The sequence below is a fragment of the Ranitomeya imitator genome, chromosome 9 (genome assembly GCF_032444005.1).
Source record: "Ranitomeya imitator isolate aRanImi1 chromosome 9, aRanImi1.pri, whole genome shotgun sequence".
NCBI lineage: Eukaryota > Metazoa > Chordata > Amphibia > Anura > Dendrobatidae > Ranitomeya > Ranitomeya imitator.
The window spans coordinates 25595192-25622064 of record NC_091290.1 but is presented as its reverse complement, the minus strand read 5'-3'; the positions used below and the strand labels follow the sequence as shown (position 1 = coordinate 25622064).

Here is a 26873-nt window from a genome sequence, read left to right as displayed (position 1 = left end):
TTAATAGCCAGTAAAGGCTAAGTATACAGCTGTGAGCCGAATTTAATAGCCTGGGAAGCTCGGTGGGTATTACCCCCTTCCCAGGCTATAAACATCTGCTCCCAGCCATCTTCTTTCTCTCTGCTGGTTAAGAAAATCACTCTGGAGCCCACGCCATTTTTTTCAGAAATATAATCTTTTAATAATACATGTACAGTAAGCTGCACACACTGTACTAGTTGTATTGGTCACTGACCTCTATATATCTACAGTATTCAATTTGTGTTTACTGTCTGTAATCCATCTCTTCTATCCTGTCAGCTGCTGAGAATTTCTCTATGTAAAGTCTCATGTTAAAATCGCACTGCATTTGGATGTAAATCGGATGCTAGGTGTGAAAAATCGGATTGTACTCGCCTGACACTCGTCCGGCTTTGAAGGAACAAAATCGGACTGATTTTAAAATTGCTAGTGTGGCTCCAGCCTAAAGTAGGCATGCTTGTCATTCAGGGGCCTGGGAAAGTCGGGTGCTGTAAAATGGCTCACGCTCATAGTTCCCATCACAGACTTGTCACTCGGCTTTCCCAGAAACAGATGTGCCATTATTACGCCACTTTTGCAGCTCCCCGTTCTTGGCTGCGTATTTTTGGCTTTGGTTCCTGAACCGTGGCTGTGTATGGAGCGCGGTTATAATCTGCAGTTAATTATTCATCTTAAGCCCTGAAGTGCGGTGTGAGCCGAGCAGTAAGGCTATGTGCCCCAGCACCGCGGATTTACTCTGTTCCCTCTCACCCAGTGACTACGAGGAGGCCTGGAACGCGTCGATCTCCTGGTCGATGGCGATTCCTGATCCTACGCACGTTGGTGTCTTCACATCTATACACCTCAATCTCGCTGTTAAACCTCCCTGCTTTACACTGCAGCCCACATTCAGAAAAATGCACAATACAATAAAATCGACTTATATGACGGACGGACGGACTCCTGGGTTTATTTAAGGACTACATTTTTTTAACCCTCTATCGTGCAGAACCATCAGCGATCAGAACTTCGCTCAGATCCAGAAAAAATGTGTCTCCTGGCAGAGCAATGATGCAGACGAGGTTAAAGGTTTTATGGCGGTGAGGTTATTTATAAGGGGAAATTCCGATAATCTGGTGCTCTCTCCGGACTGCGGCTTTCGTATTCCCGTCCAGGAGTGTGACACCCCCATGTACCACACCCAGCCGGTGACTTGTCTTACTACTTCCGGCTACTGGTAGCTGAGGAGCTAGAGATAGACGTTATGGTCAGAATGTGATCACCCCGAGGGATCCCATTAAACCCCATGGGAGCAGCGTCTGTGCACCCGGCGGGGTCCGCTCTTGGGAAAGGGACCCACATCACAGGCGTGTTCCTGGCCGGACGTGGGGTATGTGGATGATAGGATCTGATCGCTGCTGTTCTCTCTTTGTATCTGTCTTGTTGTAGAAAGCTGGAAGTAAAATGTTAACAGGAACCTGTCGCTGTTACAGATTATTATTAACCGGAGGAATTTCCTCATTGAGTCTTGTGAAATTCTATTGTAATCCGTCGCAAGAACCAAGGGCCAGATTATCAGACGTCCTGGATTATAGGATGTATACTGTTTATGTATGGATATATAAAAAATATAGAATCACACTATAGTAATGTTACAAAAGTGAACAAACTTGTCATGTGTGCAAAAAAAAGCAACATTTCGGCTCAAAAGAGCCTTATTTTGTCTCTTAGAGGGGTAGTCTCATCAGCAGCGGCACCTTTTGAGAATTGGACCCCTTTGCCCCAGCTTCCCTGATGGCGGCTCATAGATGAGGGTTTCGGGCATATGGACAGAATACATGTTTGTGGGGAAGCCACTATCACTTTGAGTTTCTGGAAAGAAGAGTGGTTAAGGCTACTTTCACACTTGCGTTTTTCGCAATCCGTCGTTTAGGGAAAAAAACGGATTCTGCAAATGTGCCCGCAGGATGCGTTTTTTTTTTTCCCCATACACTTGTATTAGCGACGTTTCGCCACACGTCGCGTCGGATCCGTCGTGTTTTGGCAGGCCGTCGTCACAAAAAAGCGTTCAATGTAACGTTTTTTTGTGCGTCGCGTCCGCCATTTTCGACCGCGCATGCGTGGCCGAAACTCCGCCCCCTCCTCCCCGAACTGCAGAATGGGCAGCGGATGCGTCGAAAAACTGCATCCGCTGCCCACGTCGTGCAAAAAATTCCCAACGTCCGTCGGTAAGTCAGCCCGACGCATTGCGACGGACCCGTACCGACGGAAGTGTGAAAGAGGCCTAAACCTTCATGGCCACCATTAAAACTCCACGAAGACTTTCCTGTATGGTAAATGCCTGTGTGCTGGACTGCAAGATGCATTGCTATATGCAAGGGTAAATTTGTCATTCAGGAATCTGGGAAAGCTGGTTGCTGGATTTCAGAGTTGTGCAGGAGCGTTGGAAGGAGCTCTTCACCTTCATCAATCTGTACATTTATCTGTTAGTACGTAACTGATATCTGAGGAGCCTTAAGTCCTGTCTCCTTGGGGGCGACCTTAGAGCTTCTTGCCTGTCCTCTTGGGCGGGCAGCAGAGCTTCTTGTCTGTGGAGCCTCACGTGCCATCCGTCTGGGTGGAGAGGGGGGTGACTTCAGAGCTTTATGCCTTGTCCCCATGGGGTGGACAATGGAACCTCACATCCTGTCCCATTTGGGAGGCGGACCCCCGATGAGCCTCACATCCTGTCCCCTTATGGCTGGGCCACGGAACCTCACATCCTGTCCCCTTATGGCTGGGCCACGGAACCTCACATCCTGTCCCCTTATGGCTGGGCCACGGAACCTCACATCCTGTCCCCTTATGGCTGGGCCACGGAACCTCACATCCTGTCCCCTTATGGCTGGGCCACGGAACCTCACATCCTGTCCGCTTATGGCTGGGCCACGGAACCTCACATCCTGTCCGCTTATGGCTGGGCCACGGAACCTACATCCTGTCCCCTTATGGCTGGCCCACGGAACCGCACATCCTGTTCCCTTATGGCTGGGCCACGGAACCTCACATCCTGTCCCCTTATGGCTGGGCCACGGAACCTCACATCCTGTCCCCTTATGGCTGGGCCACGGAACCTCACATCCTGTCCCCTTATGGCTGGGCCACGGAACCTCACATCCTGTCCCCTTATGGCTGGGCCACGGAACCTCACATCCTGTCCCCTTATGGCTGGGCCACGGAACCTCACATCCTGTCCCCTTATGGCTGGGCCACGGAACCTCACATCCTGTCCCCTTATGGCTGGGCCACGGAACCTCACATCCTGTCCCCTTATGGCTGGGCCACTGAACCTCACATCCTGTCCGCTTATGGCTGGGCCACGGAACCTACATCCTGTCCGCTTATGGCTGGGCCACGGAACCTCACATCCTGTCCCCTTATGGCTGGGCCACGGAACCTCACATCCTGGCCCACGGAACCGCACATCCTGTTCCCTAGAAGAGGGCGCCTGTGAATCCTCTTCTTATTCGCCCCTCATGACCTGTTAATTTCGACGAGCTCTCACGGAGGCTAAGGCCCTGTCCCCTTGTAGGGGGGACACCCGCGGAACTTCACGTACTTGCAATGGTCTCCATGTCCCGGGCGGTCTGTAGCGTTGCTCATTGCGGACATTAATCTTTCCTTCTTCAGCCGGCAGTATAAATTCCATTCTCCGTCCACCCGGTGACGTGTTTTATAGCGGACGTTATATTGCACAGAGTGCAGCTCAAAGTCTTACAGATAAGGAGCGAGTGAGCAAGAAACTTTCTACCCAGGAACAGGAAGTTAATCCCGTCTTTCCAATCCAGAGAAGACGTCCCGGTCTTGGCCTCCAGTTGTCGGCCACTTCCCGCTGGGCACTCATTCATTGCCACACCAGGCTTTTTGAGATGGGGAAAGATGCCCTCGTGGGCTGTCTCGAGCGGCACGGTGGGCATTCTTGCCATGAAAAGTGCTGAAAATGAGCCACATGACCCACGGCTCAGGCTTCTCCTTGCTGAGGTTCCTTATCAATCTCTTCCTGTCTTGTTCCAAATCTAAGGATGAGTTCAGACTCATCATCCTCAGTCAGGTGAGTTCACATCGACGCTCTCGGATCCTGTAAAGGTTCAGGCTGTATCATGCAGACCACCATAGGAGCGGAGTTCCCACATAACGTCCTGCCTTGTGTAGCTGTTATGTTGTGGAGGCTCCTGGTGACCTTCAGCGTTGTATAGCGGTGGTAGACGGAGTTGTGTGACCACCCCGGGGTGCTGATGCTGTACTGCCACTTATGTAACCTTCAGCTCTGTCAGTGCCAACGTTCTAAAAGATGTTTATGGCTGGGGGTCCTGCGTCACAGACCCCAATTATTGACTTTTGATGTTTCTCTGTAATATAAGCCTGCGGGCATACTTGTGTGCCATTATATTTGTGTTTTAGCCACGTATATGTACATGGGTCGTATTATGGGCTGTCATTCACCCTTCTGCTAAGTTTTCCATTTGAGTTCTTCTATTTGCTGCTCAGGGGTCCGGGAAAGCTGAACTCCAGTTTGGCCTTATCGATTATCACCCAGATCTACAAAGTGCACACACCCTGGTGTCCATTAGAGCGGAGGCGGCTGACACGGTGGTGAAACACTTGGCACACAGGCTTGGCATGGATCACAGGCTCTAGGGCTTATATAAAGCTATGACGGCAGTCTGCTGCAATGTTTGGTATGGGTCATACTACGGGGTCTTGGGATAAGCAGCGGCTCGGGTCTGGATGTAAATGCATCTGATAACTGGGGGTCCTGCGATGGGGGCAGTATCTGGTCCGTCTGCTCGCACTCGCCCCCCGCTGCCATATTGATGGAGCTTCCTTCTAAAATAGTTGGGAGATAAAAAAAAATGATCTAAGTCAAAGTCTGATTAAGTTTACAACTTTATTTTAAAGATCCCTGCATGCTGTCCGCAAAAGAAATATTAGGCAAAGTCTACACGGCGACTCATGTATCGATTGTGGATATGAACTGTAAGAACCGCGGTCACAGATTATTTTTGCACAAAATGGCGACCATATTTGTGGTTTTCACAGATATGGACAGTAAAACATCTGTTTTTACGCAAAATGGTGCAGCCGTTAATATTCATGGAGGCCTAGATTTGCAAGGCATAATGAGTCGTAAAATCCAGCCAATTAAAAAGCCATTTATGGGTACGTGCACACGTTAAGGATTTTTAGCAGATTATTCTGCATCTTTTGGCTGCTTAAAATAGGGACGTTTTTGTTGCAGATGTGTCCCCCACTCATTAGTGTGGATAAAATCTGCAAAAAAAAACACGAAAATAATTGATATTCTGCAGATTTAAATCTGCAAGGAAAAATAAGCAACGTGTGCGTGAGACCTCATCAGGATTCTCATTAACTTTGCTGCCACTGGGAAATACTTTGGGTTTCGTGACAAAGCTGCAGTGTGCGCACAGGCCCAAAGACGGGGGGGGAAAAAACCTTCTTACCCATATGTACCTTTATACATTCTCTACAGACTCTATCAGGGCCAGCTTTCAGCTTCTTGATGTAAGCACTAAGTTCTCGATCCTGGCGATCGGGTGAATATCACAGCGTAGCGCAGAGCTATGGTGGTGGCATATGAATTGATTGTGTAAAGTCCGAGGCCTATGGAGGTATAGGGTTCTGCGTCACGTTCGGGCCGTCGGATCCATCTCGTGACTTTCGGAGTTTTTTTTTTTAATTATTATTTGTTTGTTTTTTTGTTTTATTTCATTTAGGTGGTTAGTATAGTCTGTGTATTATTAAAGAAAAGAAATATGAGACCCAGGGCCTCAGTCACTTGTGTACCTACGTGGCTGATACACAAGCCGTGCTGTCACCACCCACATCCGACACCGTCCGCTGCTTCTTAGTCCCATATTAATATTTGTGGAGAGCCCGTGTTAATATGGATGCCATAAAGGGGGCACTGCTGCTCTGGACCCCAATTAATCAGCCAGTGCAGAAGGCCGGGAACAAGCAGCTCCACTGAACTAATCCTGGCCAGCTTCAGCACAGTGCTTACAGCAGCGGTGGTCGGTCTCCTAGACAACGAGCTGTAAACAAGTGTTAAAATCTGAGTGGCCGCAAATTTTGAGAGAGTAAATATTAAATACAATGAGGATGTGAAGAACCCTCTAACCCCTTAATGACCCCCGATACACCATTTAACCGCGGCAGTTAATGGGCCTTATTCCTCAGCGCTGCTTTTTAACGACGCTGAGAAATAAGTGCGTAATGCCCCCCAGCGTCGGATAATCTATGGGGTCTCGGCTACCAGGGGTAGCTGAGAACGTGTTTCGGGTCGGTTTTTACTGTCCCTTGTCACGTGATCACCGTTATTCACTGAATATCGACGGTCACAAAAGTCAGGTTTTCCAATCATTTCTTTTTTTTTTTTTTCTCTTTTTTTTTTGATCTAGCATACCATCAGAGAGAGAAATGGGGTCCCCTTAGGGTTGGAGTTAGAATTGGGGGGGGTTTCCACTGTTTAGGCACATCAGGGGGTCTCCAAACACAACATGGTGCCCGCCATCAATTCCAGCTAATTTTGTGTTCCAAAAGTCAAACGGTGCTCCCTCCCTTCTGAGCCCTACCATGCACCCAAACAGTAGCTTTCCCCCACAGACGGGCTATCGGCGTACTCAGGAGAAATTGCACAAAAAATGTTGTGGTCTACTTTCTCTTTTTACACATGTGAAAATAAAAAAGTTTGGATCTAAAGTAACTTTTTTTTTTGTGAAAAAAGTTAAATGTAAAATTTTTTTCCTTCCACATTGCTTTAGTTCTCGTGAAGCACCTGAAGGGTTAACAAACTTCTTGAATGTGGTGTTGCGCACCTCGTGGGGTGCAGTTTTCAGAATGCTGTCCCTTTGGGGTATTTTCTGTCATATTGTCCCCTCAACGTCACTTCAAATGTGATGTCCCTTTAAAAAAAAAAAAAAAAAATTGTTGGAAAAATGAGAAATCGCTGGTCAACTTGAACGCTTCTAACTTGGTAACAAAATAAATTGTTTCCAAAATTGTGCTGATGTGAAGTAGACATGTGGGAAATGTTATTTATTAACTATTTTGTGTGATATGGCTCTGATTTCAGGGCACACAAATTAAAAGTTTGGAAATGGCAACATTTTTGCCAAATTTCCGTTTTCAGAATCCTTGGGATCCGTTGAAGCGTTCCAGAGTTATAACCTCCATAAAGTGACAGCGGTCAGAATTGTAAAGATTGGCCCGGTCATTAAGGGGTTAGTGGTCCGACGCTCTTGTTTTTTCGGTGCAGTACAGTAACACACACCCTGACAGCCCGAATCCCCCATATTGTGCCGTGCGGACCACCTTGGTTCCATTTTACAGGTGTAAACGGTGTTTATCGGTGATACAAAGCACTATGGTCATTACCTTGTTTCTGCCCTAGGGTGTGTTTTGGAGTTGCAGACAAAGTATCTTTAATGAGATGAAGAAGAAGTTCTCTCAGGTAGTCGGCGGCCCTGCGCGGGTAGCTCGCCCGTGGGTGGCCCTGCGCGGGTAGCTCGCCCGTGTGCCGTGGATGCCATCGCTCTACCGCATGGTCCTAACGCTAATAATGTGTGTGATGCAATAACTGTGCTCTGCTGTACTGACGAGCATGCAGGCTGTATGGCGGCACAGTACCACACCGTTGTGTATTCATTATTAATGCTGCATGATGCTCCATATCCCCGTAATCCAGTGTACGACAACCTTCCTACCCAGCACAATGATACTCAAACGTCGTACGGACCTATAATAGTGTTTGGCAAATACACAGCCACCTTGTGATCGTGATCTACAGAGGAGCCTGATAATAGTGTCACTTCTGCACTGATCCTTGTATGATGTATACGGACAGTGATCGGGTATTATTGTAGGATAGCAGCATTTATTTTTAAGCCTTATGGGGGTTTTTTTTTGTTATTCTTTCCCAGTTGCATTTAGCTTTCCATTATTATGTGCAGCTAAAGTAAGTCAACTTTTTCAGTTTCTTTATACTTTTTAGACACTTTAAATCCAGATCGGTGGAGGTCTAGGTCCTGAGGACAAGCACCCCACAATGGCTCCAAAGACCCCTGAGAAGTGCACATCTTAGGTGGTGCACGCGCACGCCGCGGAGCACACACAGGCTTTATACTGAATCCACACTCCACTGTGCCTCCTGAACTGGGGAGGTCTCGAGGGTCTATTGAGTGATCAGTGGTGGTCTCAGGACCCGGATCCCCCCCTTCCCCCTCCTCGATCTACAAGCAATTAATGTGCCTGCAAAATCTAAAAAAAACTGCTATACCTCTAGTTGCTCTTTGCGTAGTTACTCTTCAGCAGAGCCCACCTAGGTTTGCTGTGAGGACACTGGGCTGGTTTTCCCTGTCACTGTGGACACCATCATTGAAAATAGGAAAAGTCCTCTTCTTCTTTTTTTGAGTGGTCCCTCTCGTCGACCTGTGGGATGTTTTCCTGGATCCGCACTTGCATGCTGCGGCCGCACCTTTCCTATCGCTGTCAATGATTTTTTTCCAGATTGAAAATGCTGCCGATGAACCGAGAGTGCTGTGTATCGTGCAGGACACCACAAGCTGCAAGACCATCAATGAGCGGGTCACACTGAACCTCCCGGCCTCCACCACCGTGCGCCAGCTGTATGTGGACGTGGCCAGCAAAGTGGGCTACGTGACCGGGACATTTAGCCTGAAATGTGGTAATGGAGATATGGTGAGTCCCCTGCCCTCATGTATAAAGCCATGTACACACAGTGACGCACCCGGATTAACCAGAAGTTCTAGTAGTAAGAGGACGTTCTGAGACTAATAGCGTAAATTAAAATGCTCTGCACTGGTTTCCACTTTAATCTGCCGTCGGCTATTCCCCCCAATCTCTCTAAACGCTTGCACGCTCTGGTTTTAATTGTGATAAGCAGAAATATTGGAACTTAGTTCTGTGGCTGCCGGACTTGGGCTGCGATCACTTCTTCGCCCGGTGCCTCTTCCGCTGGGGCCTAGTAAGTGCAGCCATGATGCTGGGCATAGAGCGGCTGGTGCAGAACTGGACCTTGGACCCCGGTAATTCACATCTTTTTACTTCTCCCTAGTATTAGGTCGAAGAGCAAGAGAAAAACATATGCCCGATCATTTTTTTTTTCCCTGACAATCATCACCAGTTGGCGGAGAGTCAGTCCGGATTGAGGATAATAGAAAAAATTGGAGTCCGACCCAACAGGACTGGGTTTTCCTTTTATTTCTATTTTTCAGAAGAAAATCTAGTGCATGCAAAAGAAAAAAATGTACATGATCGACATGAGCCAGTCGGCGCGTTTCGACTGCACTAGGCGGTCTTACTCATGACTCAGCCCGGATTGGGCTGACTTATCGGCATCTTTAGAGTTAAGAGGTTGCCCCTTTCTAAAAATCCCAGTTCCTGGTCCAGTTTTGCCTTCCCGTGAGTCCCTGGGTTCAGGACTGAGTCTCCACCGCTGCACCAGGTATCTGATTATTGGCTGCTACATGCAGCCCAGTCCATGTGCGGAGGACAATGGCCACACAACTGTGATGGTAACACTTCCATTCACCTTGGCCATCGGCCCTCGTGGTCCTGGAGGATCCGTGATGCAGCAATTTCAGATTAGTACAGCAGGCGACACATTCAGACCAGAATGTATTAGTGGTCCTGGTTAGTTGGAGGCGATCATCTCACCACCCCAGACTGGCGCATGTCCAGCCAGTGCTTTCTGATGGTCATCACCATTACAAGGACATTATTGGTATTAATGTGACGTTTTTACTCTTTCAGGCTGATCTTGACGCCGCACTGAACCAGACGCTGCCGGATGCCGGTTTTGAGGCCGGAAAGAAAAATTTCCTCCAGTTAACCGATAAGAACGGGGAGCAGCCGCAGCTGACATCTGTAAGGAGCCATATACTAGAGCGTCGCAGCATTATGTAGTAGAAGAGCAGTGAATTGCATTGGTGGCCGATATCTTCACTATTCCTTATACATTATTCATCTAGCACTGACATCCAAATAATGGCCATTTTACATCGGTTCTTGCATTATTGCAGAGACTGCATGGTGGCGGAGTGGTCCGCACGGTCGCCCAGGACCAATGTTTTTATAGGAAGATTAATTCTATGCTTCATTTATCAATAAGAATAGGCTCTGTATTAACCATATTTGTTCATGAAGCCTCTCGTCGTCTTCCAGGATGAGTCTGGGACGGCAGACAGCAGCGGTCTGGATGACAGCACCCAAGAGAAGTTCATCGGACCCCTCCCCAGAGATGGCTCTGTTGGCTGCACCAGTGACTACGTCAGTCAGAATTACTCGTATTCATCACTTCTCACCAAGTCCGACACCGGTAACTCCGATTCCATGTACTCCGGTCGTCTGAGCAGCCAGATCTGTGTATGACCGGTAGACTCGGGGTGCTCCGTCCTAATGACTCTCATCATTCTGTTCCCAGGTTATGTGGGTTTAGTGAATCAGGCCATGACCTGCTACCTGAACAGCCTTCTCCAAACGCTGTTCATGACGCCGGAGTTCCGCAATGCCCTGTACAAGTCAGTATTGGCTCTAATTTTGTGCTGTATACTCCCTTCTGGGGGAATTAAAGGGATTTTCTGATTGGAGTGATGCATTTTAATCGCTGTGCAATGAGAAAAGAAAATGTCACAACTTTCTAATAGACTTTGTGCTTCAATGTCCCACCATGTCCTTCCCTGTTTTCTTGCTGTCAGTGAATGGGGACAGTTTAGTTTAGAGTCAGAGGTTAAAAACCTGTACACATCTGTGAGCCAAACCATTTAATCTCCAGACTATTGCTGCACATCACAAATCCCCTGAAGTCTGGAGGACCACTGGTATAGACATACAGTGGTATAGAGGCTAACGATGTGTAAAAAAAAAAATAAATAAAATAATGGGGAGCGAGCACGCACTTCATTTAGATAGAAAGAGCAGTCTACTACACCATTTTTTTTTTTTCTGCAGTGTAGATGCAATAAGTTGTTTTTTCCTTTTTTAGGTGGGCTTTTGAGGAGTCTGAAGAAGACCCAGTCACCAGTATCCCATACCAGCTGCAGAGGCTATTTGTCTTGCTGCAGACCAGTAAAAAGAGGGCGATTGAGACGACGGACGTGACAAGGAGCTTTGGCTGGGACAGCAGTGAAGGTAACGACATTCATCACTTGGCATTGACCCACTTACAGCCCGTTGGCATCATGCACCTAATCGCTTGAGTAGGAGGCATTTGTGACACCCTGGGTGTGGGTGATCTCTGTGCAGACATTCACATCCATAAATTGAGCAGAAGAGCAGAGACGCTGACCGACGTTAAGGGAAACATATCTCCAGCGATGTTTTGGGGCTTGAGAAAAGGGAAGATTCCCCGTAATGTCGCCGGATGTGTGTTTCCCTTATCACCGGTCAGCGTCATCAGGCACTTTAGTATTAAATCTGAAACTTTTTTTCTATTTTTAGATAGTTATTTTTTTCCTTGCAGATGTGAATTCTTTCTGCATATTTCACCCATATGAGTTGGGGGGGAAAAATAAGCCACAGAAACTCTGCAGAAAACGTGCATATTTTTATGCAGCACTTTTCCTGCCAACTCACTAGGGCTTTCATCAGATATTTTCTGCTGCCAATCTGAACGTGTGCACATGCCATAAGTGTTTTGTTAGTCGGGGAAAGAAAATTGCGATTAACTTAATCATCTGAATGGGGTTGGTTTAGTGGCAACAAACTTGCTGCTTGTGAATAAACCCCAAGGCTGGGTTACACATCGTAAATGCATTTTTTTTCCCACTTAGAAAAATCATGGCAAAAAAAAATAAAACGCCACTGCTGCAAAATATGTGCCCTGTCTAAGAATTCTCAGCTTAAATTGGTGACTTAGCCCTAAGTTAACTTTGCACTGAAACCGCTTACCCCCCGAAAAATTGTCTTCCCCGGGCGACATTGAGTTATTTCTTTAGTTTGCCTTCTGTATTCTGGCAGCCTGGCAGCAGCACGACGTCCAGGAGCTCTGCAGGGTCATGTTTGATGCACTGGAGCAGAAGTGGAAGCAGACGGAGCAGGTATGTGTCCACTGCAGGAGGCTGATCCGTACACATTGTCAATGAATGAATAAACCCCTTTAATCCTACTAGATGTTTTATTTATGTGGCAGGCTGACCTCATCAATCAGCTCTACCAGGGCAAGCTGAAGGACTACGTCCGCTGCCTGGAGTGCGGCTACGAAAGCTGGCGGATCGACACTTTTTTAGATATCCCACTTGTCATCAGGCCTTATGGCTCCAACACAGCTTTTGGCAGCGTGGTACGTATATCCTGAAGCTCATCAAATGATTTGCTGATCCCTCCGGCAAGTGGTTAACCCTTCTCTCATTATCTGTAATATTACAAATAACTAGATAAGTGTTGATTGATAGATTATAATATCATTCTTTTCACCAGGCTAAAGCCCCCCATACATATTTGGCCAGGTTCAGCATAGAGTCTTATGTGTATGGGGGCTCCTGACAGATGATTGTTAAAGGGGATATCTGGGGACATAGTGCTTAAACACTTTTTTTCACAAACGGGCATATTGTTGCTACCCATCTGCCTGTTGTTACCAACGCTGTTCTTTGCCGTCACAGACGGCTCCTGCCAGTGATTCTGCTGATGTCACCTTAACAGAGCAGTGGCTTCATTTCCATCCTGCTCTGTCGATGAAGCGTGACTTCCGACATCATTCTGATTGACTGCCTAACTGAGGGAGCCGAATATCGATCAGAATGACGTCGGATTTCACACCTTGTTGACAGAGCAGGGCGGAAAAGAAGCTGCTGCTCTGTCGACAATAGGGGCAGCTGAATCGCTGGCAAGAGCGGTAAATGGTTGTGAAAGGGAACCTGTCACCAGGTTTGGCCAATATAAGGTAAGTCCACCGCCTTTCAGGGCTTGTCTACAGCATTCTACAATGCTGTAGATAAGCCACCGATCCGACCTGAAATAAGAAAAAATGTTTTATTATACTCTCTGGGGGTGGGTTGGGTCTGATGGGTGTCGCAGGTCCAGGTCCGGCGCCTCCCATCTTCTAATGATCGCCGCCCTCCTGCTTGCTTCATGGTTCCTCGGCACCGCGCTCCTGCGCAGGTGTACTTATCTGCTCTGGTGAGTGCAGAGGAAAGTACTGCATTGCACAGGCGACGGGAAAGGTCAGAGAGGTCCAGCGCCTGCGCACTGCAGTACTTTGCTCTGCATTCGACAGGGCAGATAAGTACGCCTGCGCAGGAGCGCCGATGCCAAGGAGCCTGTGAAGTAAGCAGGGGGTGGCATCGCAAGAAGATGGGAGGCACCGGACCTGCGACACTCATCAGACCGGACTGCCCCCGGGTGAGTATAATAAAACTTATTTTCTTATCTTTCAGGTCAGATCAGGGACTTAAGGTACCGTCACACTTAGCGACGCTGCAGCGATACAGACAACGATCCGGATCGCTGCAGCGTCGCTGTTTGGTCGCTGGAGAGCTGTCACACAGACCGCTCTCCAGCGACCAACGGTGCCGGTAACCAGGGTAAACATCGGGTAACTAAGCGCAGGGCCGCGCTTAGTAACCCGATGTTTACCCTGGTTACCATCCTAAAAGTAAAAAAAACAAACACTACATACTTACCTACAGCCGTCTGTCCTCCAGCGCTGTGCTCTGCACTCCTCCTGTACTGGCTGTGAGCACAGCGGCCGGAAAGCAGAGCGGTGACGTCACCGCTCTGCTTTCCGGCTGACCGACGCTCACAGCCAGTACAGGAGGAGTGCAGAGCACAGCGCTGGAGGACAGACGGCTGTAGGTAAGTATGTAGTGTTTGTTTTTTTTACTTTTAGGATGGTAACCAGGGTAAACATCGGGTTACTAAGCGCGGCCCTGCGCTTAGTTACCCGATGTTTACCCTGGTTACCAGTGAAGACATCGCTGAATCGGTGTCACACACGCCGATTCAGCGATGTCTGCGGGGAGTCCAGCGACGAAATAAAGTTCTGGACTTTCTTCCCCGACCAGCGACAGCACAGCAGGGGCCTGATCGCTGCTGCCTGTCACACTGGACGATATCGCTAGCCAGGACGCTGCAACGTCACGGATCGCTAGCGATATCGGCTAGTGTGACGGTACCTTTATGTACAGCATTATAGAATGCTGTAGACAAACCCTGAAAGGCGGTGGCCGCATCTTATATCGGCCAGGACAGCTGACCGGTTCGCTTGAAGAATGGTGCCATGCACAACAGTCACGTAGTATCTACCTGCCCGTTAGTATTTAGGCAGATTTTTTGTTTTTTCATTACGTCCTGGATATCCCCTTTAAGGATTTGGCATGTCCGATTGCGGACTGCAGATCCTTTTTGCTCACAGAGAAGCGCTCGGCAGATTGAGCGGTCCTGTGTATGTGAGAGGCTGAAATTGCTGCCCACTGATCAGTCATTCAACTGACCGCTAACTAATTGCTATGGGGGCTTACGTTGTATGGTGGTCTTAACAGTCTTGTATGGATTCAAGGAAGAAGCACTGCATGCCTTCATTCAGCCCGAGACACTGGATGGTCCCAACCAATACTTCTGTGAGCGCTGCAAGAAGAAATGTGATGCCAGGAAGGTGAGGAGCCATGAAGCCATATATTTAGCTCTCGATTTTGCGATCACAAGCTTCTGAGTGATGATGTCTCCTCCACAGGGTCTGCGCTTTTTGCACTTTCCTTACCTCCTGACTCTGCAGCTCAAGAGATTCGACTTCGATTATACCAGTATGCATCGCATCAAGCTAAACGACCGCATGACCTTCCCCGAAGAGCTCGACATGAGTCCCGTTATCGACGTGGAAGATGAGGTAGGTTCATGTTTTCATACATGACCCTTGATGGTTAATGTAGATTTATGCAAATAGGGTGATCACATAAGTCACGTTACTCCAGATCCGATCGGCGAGTTCTCCTGTAGGTAACTTTTTTTTATTTTATTTTAAGACAAAGGGATCTTGCATAAAAAAATATTATATTAAACCACGTGTGTATTTGGGAGTTGAGTTGATTTTACGCTGCGCATATAGAGACCTCCCTGGTATAAATGGCAATCGTGCCCCAAATTCTACCAATTACCGGTGACTTTCTTGTCTTATTTGAATAGCCTTCTGGCTATGTGCCCACGTTCAGGATTTTTCCACGTGTTTTTTTTGTTTTTTTTTAGCGTTTTTGCAGCTGTTTTCCGCTGCAGAAATGCTTACATTAAGCATCCCATTATTCGAATGCATTTCGCAATCTTTTGTGCCCATGCTGCTTTTTTTTCCCGCCCAAAAAAAAAAAAAAAACGCATCGCTCAAAATAACGCAGCATGTTCATTGATTTTGCGAAAAATTTGCGGATTTGCCGCTATATAATTGTATTGGGATGCTCCGGAAAAAAACGCGAAAAATCAGCAAAAAAAAAATGCATGCGGATTTCCTGCGAAAGGAGTCAGGTTTTGATAACATTTATTGCTCCTTTTGTCATGTTTGCTTTCCTCAAGAAGTCCCCTCAGACTGAGAGCTGTACGGACAGCGGGGCCGAGAACGAGGGGAGCTGTCACAGCGACCAGATGAGCAATGATTTCTGCACAGATGACGCCCTGGATGAAGGAATTTGCCTCGAAAGCAGCAATAGCATTGACAAGCCAAACAAATCACCGGAAAAGGTGAATTAAGCCAGACGGGCGGGATGACACCGGTAATGTGCACAGAGCAATGCTGAGAATGAAACCCTGACATGGATTTTCTTCATTATTTCTAGAATTCTTTGTATGAACTTTTCTCTGTGATGGTCCATTCAGGCAGCGCTGCAGGCGGCCATTACTACGCTTGTATCAAGTCTTTCGCTGACGACCAGTGGTACAGCTTCAATGATCAGCATGTCAGTCGGGTGAGTTTCTGGGAATCTGCCGCCACTGTAGTAATACTTTTTTGATATTCACGTCTAACAGATTTGAGTGTTTTATGGAATAAGCAAACGTTTTTTTTTTTTGTTGTTTTTTCACAGATTACTCCAGAGGATATTAAGAAAACCTACGGGGGATCTACAGTAAATCGCGGTTACTACTCCAGTGCCTTCGCTAGGTTGGTGCAGGCTCTGATGAATCGTTCCTTGTCTGATCGTGCGTTACGTAGCACTGCTGCCCCTCTTCCTTGCACATAGGCTTTTCCAGACACCATCCTAAGAAGGGAACCATGCTGCCAAATTTATTTGCTGAATATGTGCTGGTATTTGCTCTGGAGCTTTTCTTAGCTGAAAAATGTCTTTATATGTCGAGTTGTAAATGATAAAACCAAATATGAGCATAATTTTAAAAACCTTTTCATTTCCTGCAGTTCCACTAATGCATATATGCTGATGTACCGTCTGAAGAACCCTGTGAGAAATTCAAGTGCGTAACTGTGTAACCTCTTACCCTCTGTCTAACCATCATAGATGATTCACATAGTTTTACCATTAATATTTTGTCATTTTACAGTTGTCATTTTGTCCAAATACCATTTCTGAGTTACATCCTGTATTATACTCCTGAGCTGCACTCACTGCTCTGCTGGTGCAGTCACTGTGTACATACATTTCATTACTGATCCTGAGTTACATCCTGTATTATACTCCAGAGCTGCACTCACTATTCTGCTGGTGCAGTCACTGTGTACATACATTACATTACTGATCCTGAGTAACATCCTGTATTATACTCCTGAGCTGCACTCACTACTCTGCTGGTGCAGTCACTGTGTACATACATTACATTACTGATCCTGAGTTACATCCTGCATTATACTCCAGAGCTGCACTCACTATTCTGCTGGTACAGTCACTGTGTACATACATTACTGATCCTGAGTTACATCCTGCATTATACTCCAGAGCTGCACTCACTATTCTGCTGGTACAGTCACTGTGTACATACATTACTGATCCTGAGTTACATCCTATATTATTCTCCAGAGCTGCACTCACTATTCTGGTGGTGCAGTCACCGTGTACATACATTACATTACTGATCCTGAGTTACATCCTGTATTATACTCCAGAGCTGCGCTCACTATTCTGCTGGTGCAGTCACTGTGTACATACATTACTGATCCTGAGTTACATCCTGTATTATACTCCAGAGCTGCGCTCACTATTCTGCTGGTGCAGTCACTGTGTACATACATTACTGATCCTGAGTTACATCCTGTATTATATTCCTGAGCTGCACTCACTATTCTGCTGACGCTGACTTATTATATCCATTCATGTGATGTGTTAGTAAGCTACATAACAGATACCTATGACTCTTTACAGTAGCAACCAGCAGAATTGTGAGTGCTGCTCTGGAGTATAATTGTACTTCTAGATAAACGTGGACTGAATTAGAAGAAGAGCCACGTAGCCTCTTGTCACCCCTCCATATCAAGCAGAATTTCCTGTATTCTAGATTATAGATAATTATTTATCCCCAGTCCAGAAGAGATCAGTGTAAGACCCAGTATATATGATGATGATGATCGGAAATTTGAAAACAATAAATATAAAATGCCGGAAGATCAGTCCTGTGCTTTACGTTTTAGAGTTTCTGGACACCACAGAATTTCCAGAGCACATAAAGAATCTGGTGCAGAAAGAGAAAGAACAAGAGGAGGAGGAGAAGCGGCTGCGGGAGATCGAGCGCAATACCTGTAAGGTAAGTAGCCGGGTATTTGTGGGGCTGCAGCTCCGGAGGATCGGTCTGTGAACTTCTGCTCTCTTCCAGCTGAAGCTTTTCTGCATGCACCCGGTCAAGCACATCCTGATGGAGAATAAGCTGGAAGTGCACAAGGACAAGACCATGAAAGAAGCCGTGGAGATTGCCTATAAGGTATTATGGATTACATGGTTCTCTGGGATCAGGGCATCGTAGAGGACGCGTCGGTATGGTGAAGTGTAACTATGAGGAAATCAGATGACGCTCATACCACACACTAATCCAACTCTGATCAGAATTGATCCAATTTCCTCATATGCAAAAAAAATCAGACGTCTACAGTATTGGAAAAGATATAAAATAGAAAACCAGCAGATGGCTGCAGAATAGTCTGCCATCTTGTCTTTATGGCATCCACCGTATTCACTGTGCACATCACTATGTGTCGTACACTATGGATCCAGAGTTACTATGACGGTTCTGTGCCTGAAAGTACAGATCCGGCCTCAGGCCACATCTGCTGTTACTATGCGGCTGCTTGAATTGCAAGACTCCTAGCGAATAAATTATTCATCAGGGAGGCAGGAAGCCTCAAGAATACGTTTTTACTAGTGATGAGGGAGCGTGCTGGGATAAGGTGTTATCTGAGCATGCTCATGCGCTAACCGAGTGTTTTCAGCGTGCTTGTAAAATATGTTCGAGTCACCGCGCCTGCATGTCTCGCGGCTCTTCAACAGCCATAACACTTGCAGGGATTGCCTAACAAACAGCCGCGAGACATGCAGCCGCAGGAGCTCCAAACATATCATTCGTGCACGCCCAATGCACTGTTGGCACCCGAGCATGCTCTGATAACACCTCAACCGAGCACGTTCAATCATCACTAGTTTTTACTAGACTTTCCCTTTTAACTAAGCAAAAGGAAAAAATTTGTTGTAATCTGTGCGATACCTGCGCTGATGGCTGCTCTGACCATTACTGTTCCAGATAATGGATTTGGAGGGCGTCGTTCCCCTTGACTGCTGCCGCTTGGTGAAATACGACGAGTTTCACGATTATTTAGAGCGATCGTATGAGGATGAAGAAGATCGGCCAATGGGGCTTCTGCTCGGTGGTGTCAAGTCCTCCTACATGTTTGATCTACTCTTGGAAACCAAGTGGCCGGACCAAGTGTTCCAGACATATAAACCCGGAGGTGAGTGGTCGGAGCTCTGCAGCCAGGCTGTGAGTTTGCTGATAATACGGGCAGAGTCGCTGAGCTCGTGATTGGCTGCAGCGCTGTCATTGTGACTGCTGCAGCCAATAAACATTGTACGGAGCTGCAGTGTTCCTCTATACCAGTGTTCCCCAACTCCGGTCATCAAGAGCCACCAACATGTCATGTTTTCAGGATTTCCTTAGTGTTGCTCAGGTGATGGAATTATTGCCTGTGCAGATGATGCAATTATCACCTGTGCAATACGAAGGAAATCCTGAAAACATGACCCGTTGGTGGCTCTTGAGGACCGGAGTTGGGGAACACTGCTCTATACTGTTTGCATCCTGCATGGCTGATTGGTATGGGGGGGGGTCATCAATATATAATGGCTATGTTTACACAGTGTTTTTTTATGTGGATTTTGTCGCGAATCCGCTTCAAAATCTGCATAAGAAAAACCACCACTTCCAATAATGAATCTGCTTCCTATTGATTCACATCGCTGTTCACACTGCAAGCTTTTTCTCGCTATGAGGCTTTGAAAGCAATTCAGCTGGGGAATTAAAGTGACGTGTCCCTCCTATAATGCGGATTCCATGTATGTTAAGCAAACATGAAGTGGATTCCTAATGTGGATTCACTGTGCTAAACGAAGTAAATCAGATTTTTTTCCACCTAAAGGAAAGTCAGGGTGAACATAGTCTTAAGGTGCCCACACGCAGCTTGATGCTTCTGTCTGACCTTCTTATTGGGGTCTTGCAGCGTCTCAAGACGTGGGCACTACACCATATCCATGCTGCTGAGCAATCGTCTGTCTTTTACATGACCCGTCTGCAGTGTCGGTACTTACTGCTTCTTCTATCTTGTCTTCAGAGGTGATGGTGAAGGTCTATGTGGTCGACCTGAAGACGGAAACCATCGCTCCTCCAGTCAGTGTTCGCGCCTATCTCAGTCAAACCATCCAGGAGTTTAAGCAGCTAATCTCCAAGGTTCTGGTTTTATAACTTGTGCTAAAATGTCTGCGTTGATCTCTTATTAGTTTCTTCCAGATATTTCTGCAGTCCCGTGTGTCCTATTAGTAACCAGCGTTCGCACCGCTGAAAATGCCAGAATGCTGGAACTTTGCATAAATAACATAATTTCTAAACGTATTAGTTTTCCTTCACATTTGTATTAACCTTTTTGTGACCATCGTGTGTTGCAGAGCATAGATTTGCCACCTGAACACATGCGGGTCGTGCTGGAGCGCTGTTACAATGACCTGCGGCTCCTCGGCGTGCCCAATAAGACGCTCAAGGCTGAAGGTTTCTTCAGAAGCAATAAGGTGAGTCTTAGAGGGATCGAACTAGTGCAGATTGATGCAGAGGAGTCAGATCATCAATCTGTGGCCAAGGGAGGGTAGCCTTGAAAACTGCCTGTGACTTGATGGCATCCGCGGCTTCTTATTATTAGCCGACCTGGTGCGACTTTACTTGTCTTGCTGCAACGATAACTTTGCGCAAGTCCGGCTAATAAAAAGAGCCGCACATGCAGTAACGTCAACGGCAGTTTTCAGGGCTCCCATCCAGGGGCCACAGATTACCAACGGGATTGATGGACGGCTCCTGCAAATCAATTTGAAACAATTCAGACCAGAAACTGAGCATTGCCACCTAATCGGCGAGGACATTTATTAAAGGTGCATTCCCATCTCCAAGATCCTATCCCAATATGTAGTAGGTGTAATATTATTTGCAAATGTAGAAATGTACAGTTCTTCTGATAAGCTATGTCACTTACCCCATGTGCAGGGCATTGCAATAGCTTGGGTATCTACTATAATGTCCTGTACTTGGGTAAAGGGACATAGCAAATCGGAAAAACTGTACTACATTTTTAATTGGATGTATTTGTTAATGTTATTGTTATTATAGCTACTATATATTGGGATAGGATCTTGGAGATGGGAATACCCATTTAATCTCTTATTGTGAGCATAAGCGCAAGCAAAGCAAATGACGAAGGGGCTTTACACTTAATAAAGCACAACACCCCTCGTCCTGCAAGGTCTCTGAATCACTTCACTGCCATAAAGTATACAGATGTGAAGCAATTCTGCAATCTTAAGGTACCGTCACACTGAACGATATCGCTAGCGATTCGTGATGTTGCAACGTCCTGGATAGCGATATCGTTCAGTGTGACACGCAGCAGTGATCAGGATCCTGCTGTGATGTCGTTGGTCGCTGCAGAAAGTCCAGAACTTTATTTCGTCGCTGGACTCCCTGCAGACATCGCTGAATCGGCGTGTGTGACGCCGATTCAGCGATGTCTTCACTGGTAAACATCGGGTTACTAAGCGCAGGGCCACGCTTAGTAACCCGATGTTTACCCTGGTTACCAGCGTAAAAGTAAAAAAAACAAACACTACATACTTACATTCCGCTGTCTGTCCCCGGCGCTGTGCTTCTCTGCAATGGCTGTGAGCGCCGGCCAGCCGGAAAGCACAGTGGTGACGTCACCGCTCTGCTTTCCGGCCGCTGTGCTCAGTCAGTGCAGAGAAGCAGAACGCCGGGGACAGACAGCGGAATGTAAGTATGTAGTGTTTGTTTTTTTTACTTTTACGATGGTAACCAGGGTAAACATCGGGTTACTAAGCGCGGCCCTGAGCTTAGTAACCCGATGTTTACCCTGGTTACCGGCATCGTTGGTTGCTGGAGAGCGGTCTGTGTGACAGCTCTCCACCGACCAAACAGCGACGCTGCAGCGATCGGGATCGTTGTTGGTATCGCTGCAGCGTTGCTGAGTGTGAAGGTACCTTTACTTGCACCATGATTGTCAGTGGAGGAAGATGTCTAATATCAGTGGTGGAATCGCCTCTTTAAGCTCGCAATGAACTTGGAGCATTGGCCTCGTACCTGTACTTCTCGAGTTGTTGTGAAACTACAACCTCCAGCATGCTCATTGGTGGGATGGGTAATTTCCGAACAGTGAGACCGCAGATTGTTGTCCTCGGTCCCATGAGATTCCTGATCCAGTGTGTTTTGCGATCAGTGATTGTCATCTGTAATGGGCTATTACACTATCTGATGAATTGGAGGATGATATTGCATTTTTGCATCGCTTTACATGCATCTAATAAGATGGCAGCACTGATTGAAGCAAAAAAAGTTCCCATCTCTTCTGACTTTTCGTTGCAGGTGTTTGTCGAAAGCTCGGACTCCACCGACCACCAGCTGCAGTTCTCAGATTCGCATCTCTGGAGGCTCCTAGACCGTCACGCCAACACCATCAGACTGTACGTTTCATTACCCGAGCACGCCCCGGGCCACCAGGCCGGCCGCTCCTCGTGTCCAAAGCCGGGCGGGAACTCCGTGCAGCAGAACGACTTCTGTGAGCAAGGAGAAGGAAGCGGCAAGTCCGTGGAGGCCATATTGGAGGAAAGCACTGAAAAGCTGAAGTGTCTCTCTCTCCAGCAGCAGGAGGAGAGCGGCAACGGGGACAGCAGTAAGAGCACAGAGGGCAGCGACTTTGAAAACATTGACTCTCCGCTGAACGAAGCGGATTCCTCAGGGTCGGCTGACAACAGAGAACTGGAGAATCGGATTCTCCCATCATCTGACCCTGAAAACCATTTTCCATCAGAAGAGCGATCGGACTCTGATATTAATAATGACCGGAGCACCAGCTCTGTGGACAGCGATATTCTTAGCTCAAGCCATAGTAGCGACACTCTGTGTAATGCGGACAATGCCCCCATCCCTCTGGCAAATGGGCTGGACTCGCACAGTATCACCAGCAGCCGGAGGTCCAAAGCCAACGAAGGAAAGACGGAAACGTGGGACACGGCCGAAGAGGACTCCGGGACGGACAGTGAATACGACGAGAGCGGGAAAAGCCGGGGGGATGCCCAGTACATGTATTTCAGAGCGGAGATGCATTCTGGGGAGGAAGGGTCTGGGGATGGACATAAATGTAAGTCTTTCTAATGGTTTGGATTTCTTTTCCCCTTGTTTTAGAAGATCTAAAGGGCTGAGCTAAGTATGGAGCCTCCTTGGTGAAATCTGAGTGCAGATTCGCTTTCTGTGGAGGAAAGAGTTCGGTTTCCCATTGAGCGTTTCCTCTAGGACCCCATACTTAGTCGCGTTGAGGAGTGCCATGTCTGACTTTACCCTAAACCTCTTCTTTCGATGCTCCTTGGGAATTTTTCTTGCTGACTGCTGCTGATCGAAATCTCTCTCCTACAGGTTTATTGGTGAATGTAGATAAAAGAATCACCCTCTCTGCTTTCAAACAGCAGCTGGAGCCCTTCGTGGGGGTCTCGTCCTCCCACTTTAAAGTCTTCCGCGTCTATGCCAGCAACCAGGAGTTTGAAAGCGTTCGCCTGAACGAAACCCTCTCCTCCTTTTCTGATGACAACAAGGTATTTACAGAGCAGTCAGTAAGAAGTCCAACAAGTTAAAGGGTCTCTGTCACCCCCAAAGAGCTAATTAATTTATTCTGCAGGTATGATTTTTTTTTATTATTATTTATAGGAGCCAAGTTCCCTACGCAATTAAGGTTTTTGGGCGATAGTTTTAATGTGAACTGTAAATGCCTCCGTTTTATTTGCGGCTACAGATCCACTTTCGTCATGTAATGTCACCATGGTCAGATCCAGAAAATGATATTGATAAATTGAACAATCCACCAAAGAGTAATGTCATCCTCACTTATCCGGCCCCTTGATCTCCTTTTCCCAGCACCACAGAATGCTGTCCTACTATCCGCACAGACCTGTAATGACACACGCCGTGAATAACGTGTGATGTAACCCACACTTTGTTCACGCTTAGATCACGATCCGCCTCGGCCGGGCCCTGAAGAAAGGAGAATACAGAGTGAAAGTGTTCCAACTCCTGATAAACGACCCTGAGGTACGAGACCCCCGACTTTAGTCGCATATGGCCGGGAAGCTTCCTATGTATCTATCAGAAATACACACTGGGCCCAGTGCGGTCAATGGAGATCAAGAGGATAGGCTTGACGCACAGTGGCAGATTTGGTGCCAGCGGTTATGTGCAACAGGATCGCCGAGAATATTGCTGCGAAATTGTATTTCGACTTCACCCTTTGCATTGCAGGAAGAGTGCACAACTTTGACCTTGTGATTTCTTTCACAGCCTTGCAAGTTCCTGCTGGACGCTGTGTTCACCAAGGGGATGAGTGTGCGGCAGTCTAAGGAGGAGCTGATTCCTCAGCTCAGGGAGCAATGTGGCCTGGAGCTCTCCATAGACAGGTAGGTGGCCGTCCACCAGCCCAGAGGTCGGCCACGAATGCAACGGATAACTTTTTTTTATTTTTATTTTTTTCTTTGCAGATTCCGCTTACGGAAGAAAACTTGGAAGAATCCGGGCACAGTATTCCTAGATTACCACATGTATGAGAATGAAAATAGTATTTCAAGCAACTGGGAAGTTTTCCTAGAGGTGCTGGAAGGTAAAATGCAGGATCCATGCATCTTACATCACCTGGTATTTTAGTCATTCTTCCCTGCAATTTGTACAGGGTGGTCTCTGAAGACCCTTCCTATAACACAGGGGGTCAACCCTTTTTAAACTAGAGCAAAGAGCTTCTCAAACTGTAGAGGACCACAGTCTGTCGGGTATAGGGTCATTTTTAAGTTGTCTCCTTCTGTGGTTAGCACTGTATGGCGGCTCAGTGGTTAGCACTGTATGGCGGCTCAGTGGTTAGCACTGTATGGCAGCTCAGTGGTTAGCACTGTATGGCAGCTCAGTGGTTAGCACTGTATGGCTGCTCAGTGGTTAGCACTGTATGGCGGCTCAGTGGTTAGCACTGTATGGCTGCTCAGTGGTTAGCACTGTATGGCGGCTCAGTGGTTAGCACTGTATGGCGGCTCAGTGGTTAGCACTGTATGGCTGCTCAGTGGTTAGCACTGTATGGCTGCTCAGTGGTTAGCACTGTATGGCAGCTCAGTGGTTAGCACTGTATGGCGGCTCAGTGGTTAGCACTGTATGGCTGCTCAGTGGTTAGCACTGTATGGCGGCTCAGTGGTTAGCACTGTATGGCGGCTCAGTGGTTAGCACTGTATGGCGGCTCAGTGGTTAGCACTGTATGGCTGCTCAGTGGTTAGCACTGTATGGCGGCTCAGTGGTTAGCACTGTATGGCGGCTCAGTGGTTAGCACTGTAGCTTTGCAGCGCTGGGGTCCTGTGTTCCAATTCCAACAAGGCCGTCATGTGTATGTTCTCCCTGTGACTGTGGGTCTCCTCCAGAGTCTTCAGTTTCCTCCCACACTCCATGACGCACTGATAAGGAGTTTAGATATTAGCGTTGCTGATATCTGTAAAGCGCAGTGGAATTAATGGCGCTTATATAAGAGAGTAAATTAAATTCTGAGTTAATAGAGGAAGGGTCCCCAGTGTGCGGCTCTGTCATATGAATATTGCTTCTTACACATTGTGAGTGTAAAGGTTGGGGTCTCAAGCCGTTTTAGGAAGCATCTACTTAGTGGAGTCCTTGGTAGGGAGAAGGTTCAATCACTAAAGGTAATAATGTCGTCTTCTTAAGTATTCAGACTTACTAGAACAATTTACATAAAAATTTCTTACTTGTTACAGAGGGGGAAAAAAAAAGATCCCCAAAATAATTTAGACCAAACCCCCAAAAATAGCATCCTAGATCCTTAAATGAATTCAGACTTCAGATCAGAACCTGAAACCCACCCAGAGCCCATCCATGCCCCCTGAGGATAATTCAGACCCCAGACCAGACCATCAAAAATCATTGGCCCCAGAATGGCTTCTAAGGGAATTCGGACAGCTTATAACTTGGACAGGGATCGGAACCCAGTGCACAGACTGACCACCTGCGTGCGACAGCTGCCACATTCGGGTGGGGAGAGCCGCCGGCCAGTCCGAGCATTACGTTCCAATCCCATCTGGATTTATACGGCCGTCTGACTCTTCTCTGATATTGATTTAGACCCCAGAGTGGACATAAAATGTATACTGCTCCTGGACCCCCGTGCTCTGACACCGCGGCACTCAGTTTCATGTGTCTATGATATCGGATCCGCAGGGTCCAGGTTGCTAATGTCTCCAGGCCGGATCTGTACTAAGGTCTCCTGGTCGTGTGGCGGTCATTATACACCACGATGCCCGTCTGCACACATCATCATCTGCTCTCCTTGTTTCTCATGGCAGAGAGTGAGAAGATGAAGTCCATGTCTCAGCTTTCTCTGCTCACCAAGAGGTGGCGGCCATCGCAGCTCCTGCTGGACACCTTCCAGGAGATCGTGCTGGAGACCAATAGTGTGATGGAGCTGAGGGAGAAGGTGAGCGCAGTCATGGCTATACACTGGACGGATTTCCATTATCCGCCCACAGATGATGGGGAGATTTACTGGGCTTTGTTTTTTTTTCCATTCTAGATCTGTGACCTCGGTGACATAACGCTGGAGAATTTAGAGTTTGCCAAGGTAAGTCCTGCTGCCGTCCTCCAGCCGATCAGACGGGCTGAAGTAGCAATTCCATAAAGCACTTCCCGTACAGTAACACGACCAATAACCTCCCGCAGGGCCGGGGGACGTTTCCATGTGACATATCTGTTCTGGAGATACATCAGGAGTTAGACTGGAACCCGAAAGTATCGACACTGAATGCCTGGCCCCTGTACATCTCCGATGATGGCGCTGTGATATTTTACAGGTAAGGCTTCTTTCAGACTTCCGTCGGTACGCGTCCGACGGACGTTGAAGTTTTTTAGCACAACGTGGGCAGTGGACGCAGTGTTTCAACACGTCCGCTGCCCATTGTGAAGTCCCAGGGAGGAGGGGGTGGAGTTCGGCCGCGCCTGTGCAAATGCAGGACCCGACGTACGGAAAAACATTCCCTTGAACGTTTTTTCGATACGATGGCCCGCCAAATACCGACGCATCCGGTGCACGA

The 26873-nt window shown here is 47.4% G+C and overlaps 1 protein-coding gene across 4 annotated transcripts in view; it reads left to right on the top strand.

The window, feature by feature from the left end:
• USP47 (ubiquitin specific peptidase 47) overlaps positions 1-26873 on the top strand; it is a 37498-nt gene that overhangs the window by 8505 nt on the left and 2120 nt on the right. The window contains exons 1-27 of one of the 4 annotated variants that reach the window (XM_069740185.1): positions 1255-1390; positions 8566-8757; positions 9832-9945; positions 10243-10396; positions 10502-10598; positions 11063-11208; positions 12037-12116; positions 12209-12358; positions 14576-14671; positions 14750-14902; positions 15577-15741; positions 15837-15965; positions 16083-16159; positions 16412-16467; positions 17636-17748; positions 17818-17922; positions 18736-18943; positions 19820-19935; positions 20151-20270; positions 22126-22900; positions 23173-23348; positions 23761-23841; positions 24088-24203; positions 24285-24403; positions 26130-26260; positions 26357-26404; positions 26503-26633. In XM_069740185.1, coding sequence (XP_069596286.1) covers positions 1307-1390; positions 8566-8757; positions 9832-9945; positions 10243-10396; positions 10502-10598; positions 11063-11208; positions 12037-12116; positions 12209-12358; positions 14576-14671; positions 14750-14902; positions 15577-15741; positions 15837-15965; positions 16083-16159; positions 16412-16467; positions 17636-17748; positions 17818-17922; positions 18736-18943; positions 19820-19935; positions 20151-20270; positions 22126-22900; positions 23173-23348; positions 23761-23841; positions 24088-24203; positions 24285-24403; positions 26130-26260; positions 26357-26404; positions 26503-26633 — 3932 coding nt within the window. In that variant the 5' untranslated portion in view covers positions 1255-1306. Of the gene's footprint in view, positions 1-1254; positions 1391-3806; positions 4091-8565; positions 8758-9831; positions 9946-10242; positions 10397-10501; positions 10599-11062; positions 11209-12036; positions 12117-12208; positions 12359-14575; positions 14672-14749; positions 14903-15576; positions 15742-15836; positions 15966-16082; positions 16160-16411; positions 16468-17635; positions 17749-17817; positions 17923-18735; positions 18944-19819; positions 19936-20150; positions 20271-22125; positions 22901-23172; positions 23349-23760; positions 23842-24087; positions 24204-24284; positions 24404-26129; positions 26261-26356; positions 26405-26502; positions 26634-26873 lie in introns of those variants that run through there. The other 3 variants (XM_069740184.1, XM_069740183.1, XM_069740186.1) reach the window with 3 other exon arrangements.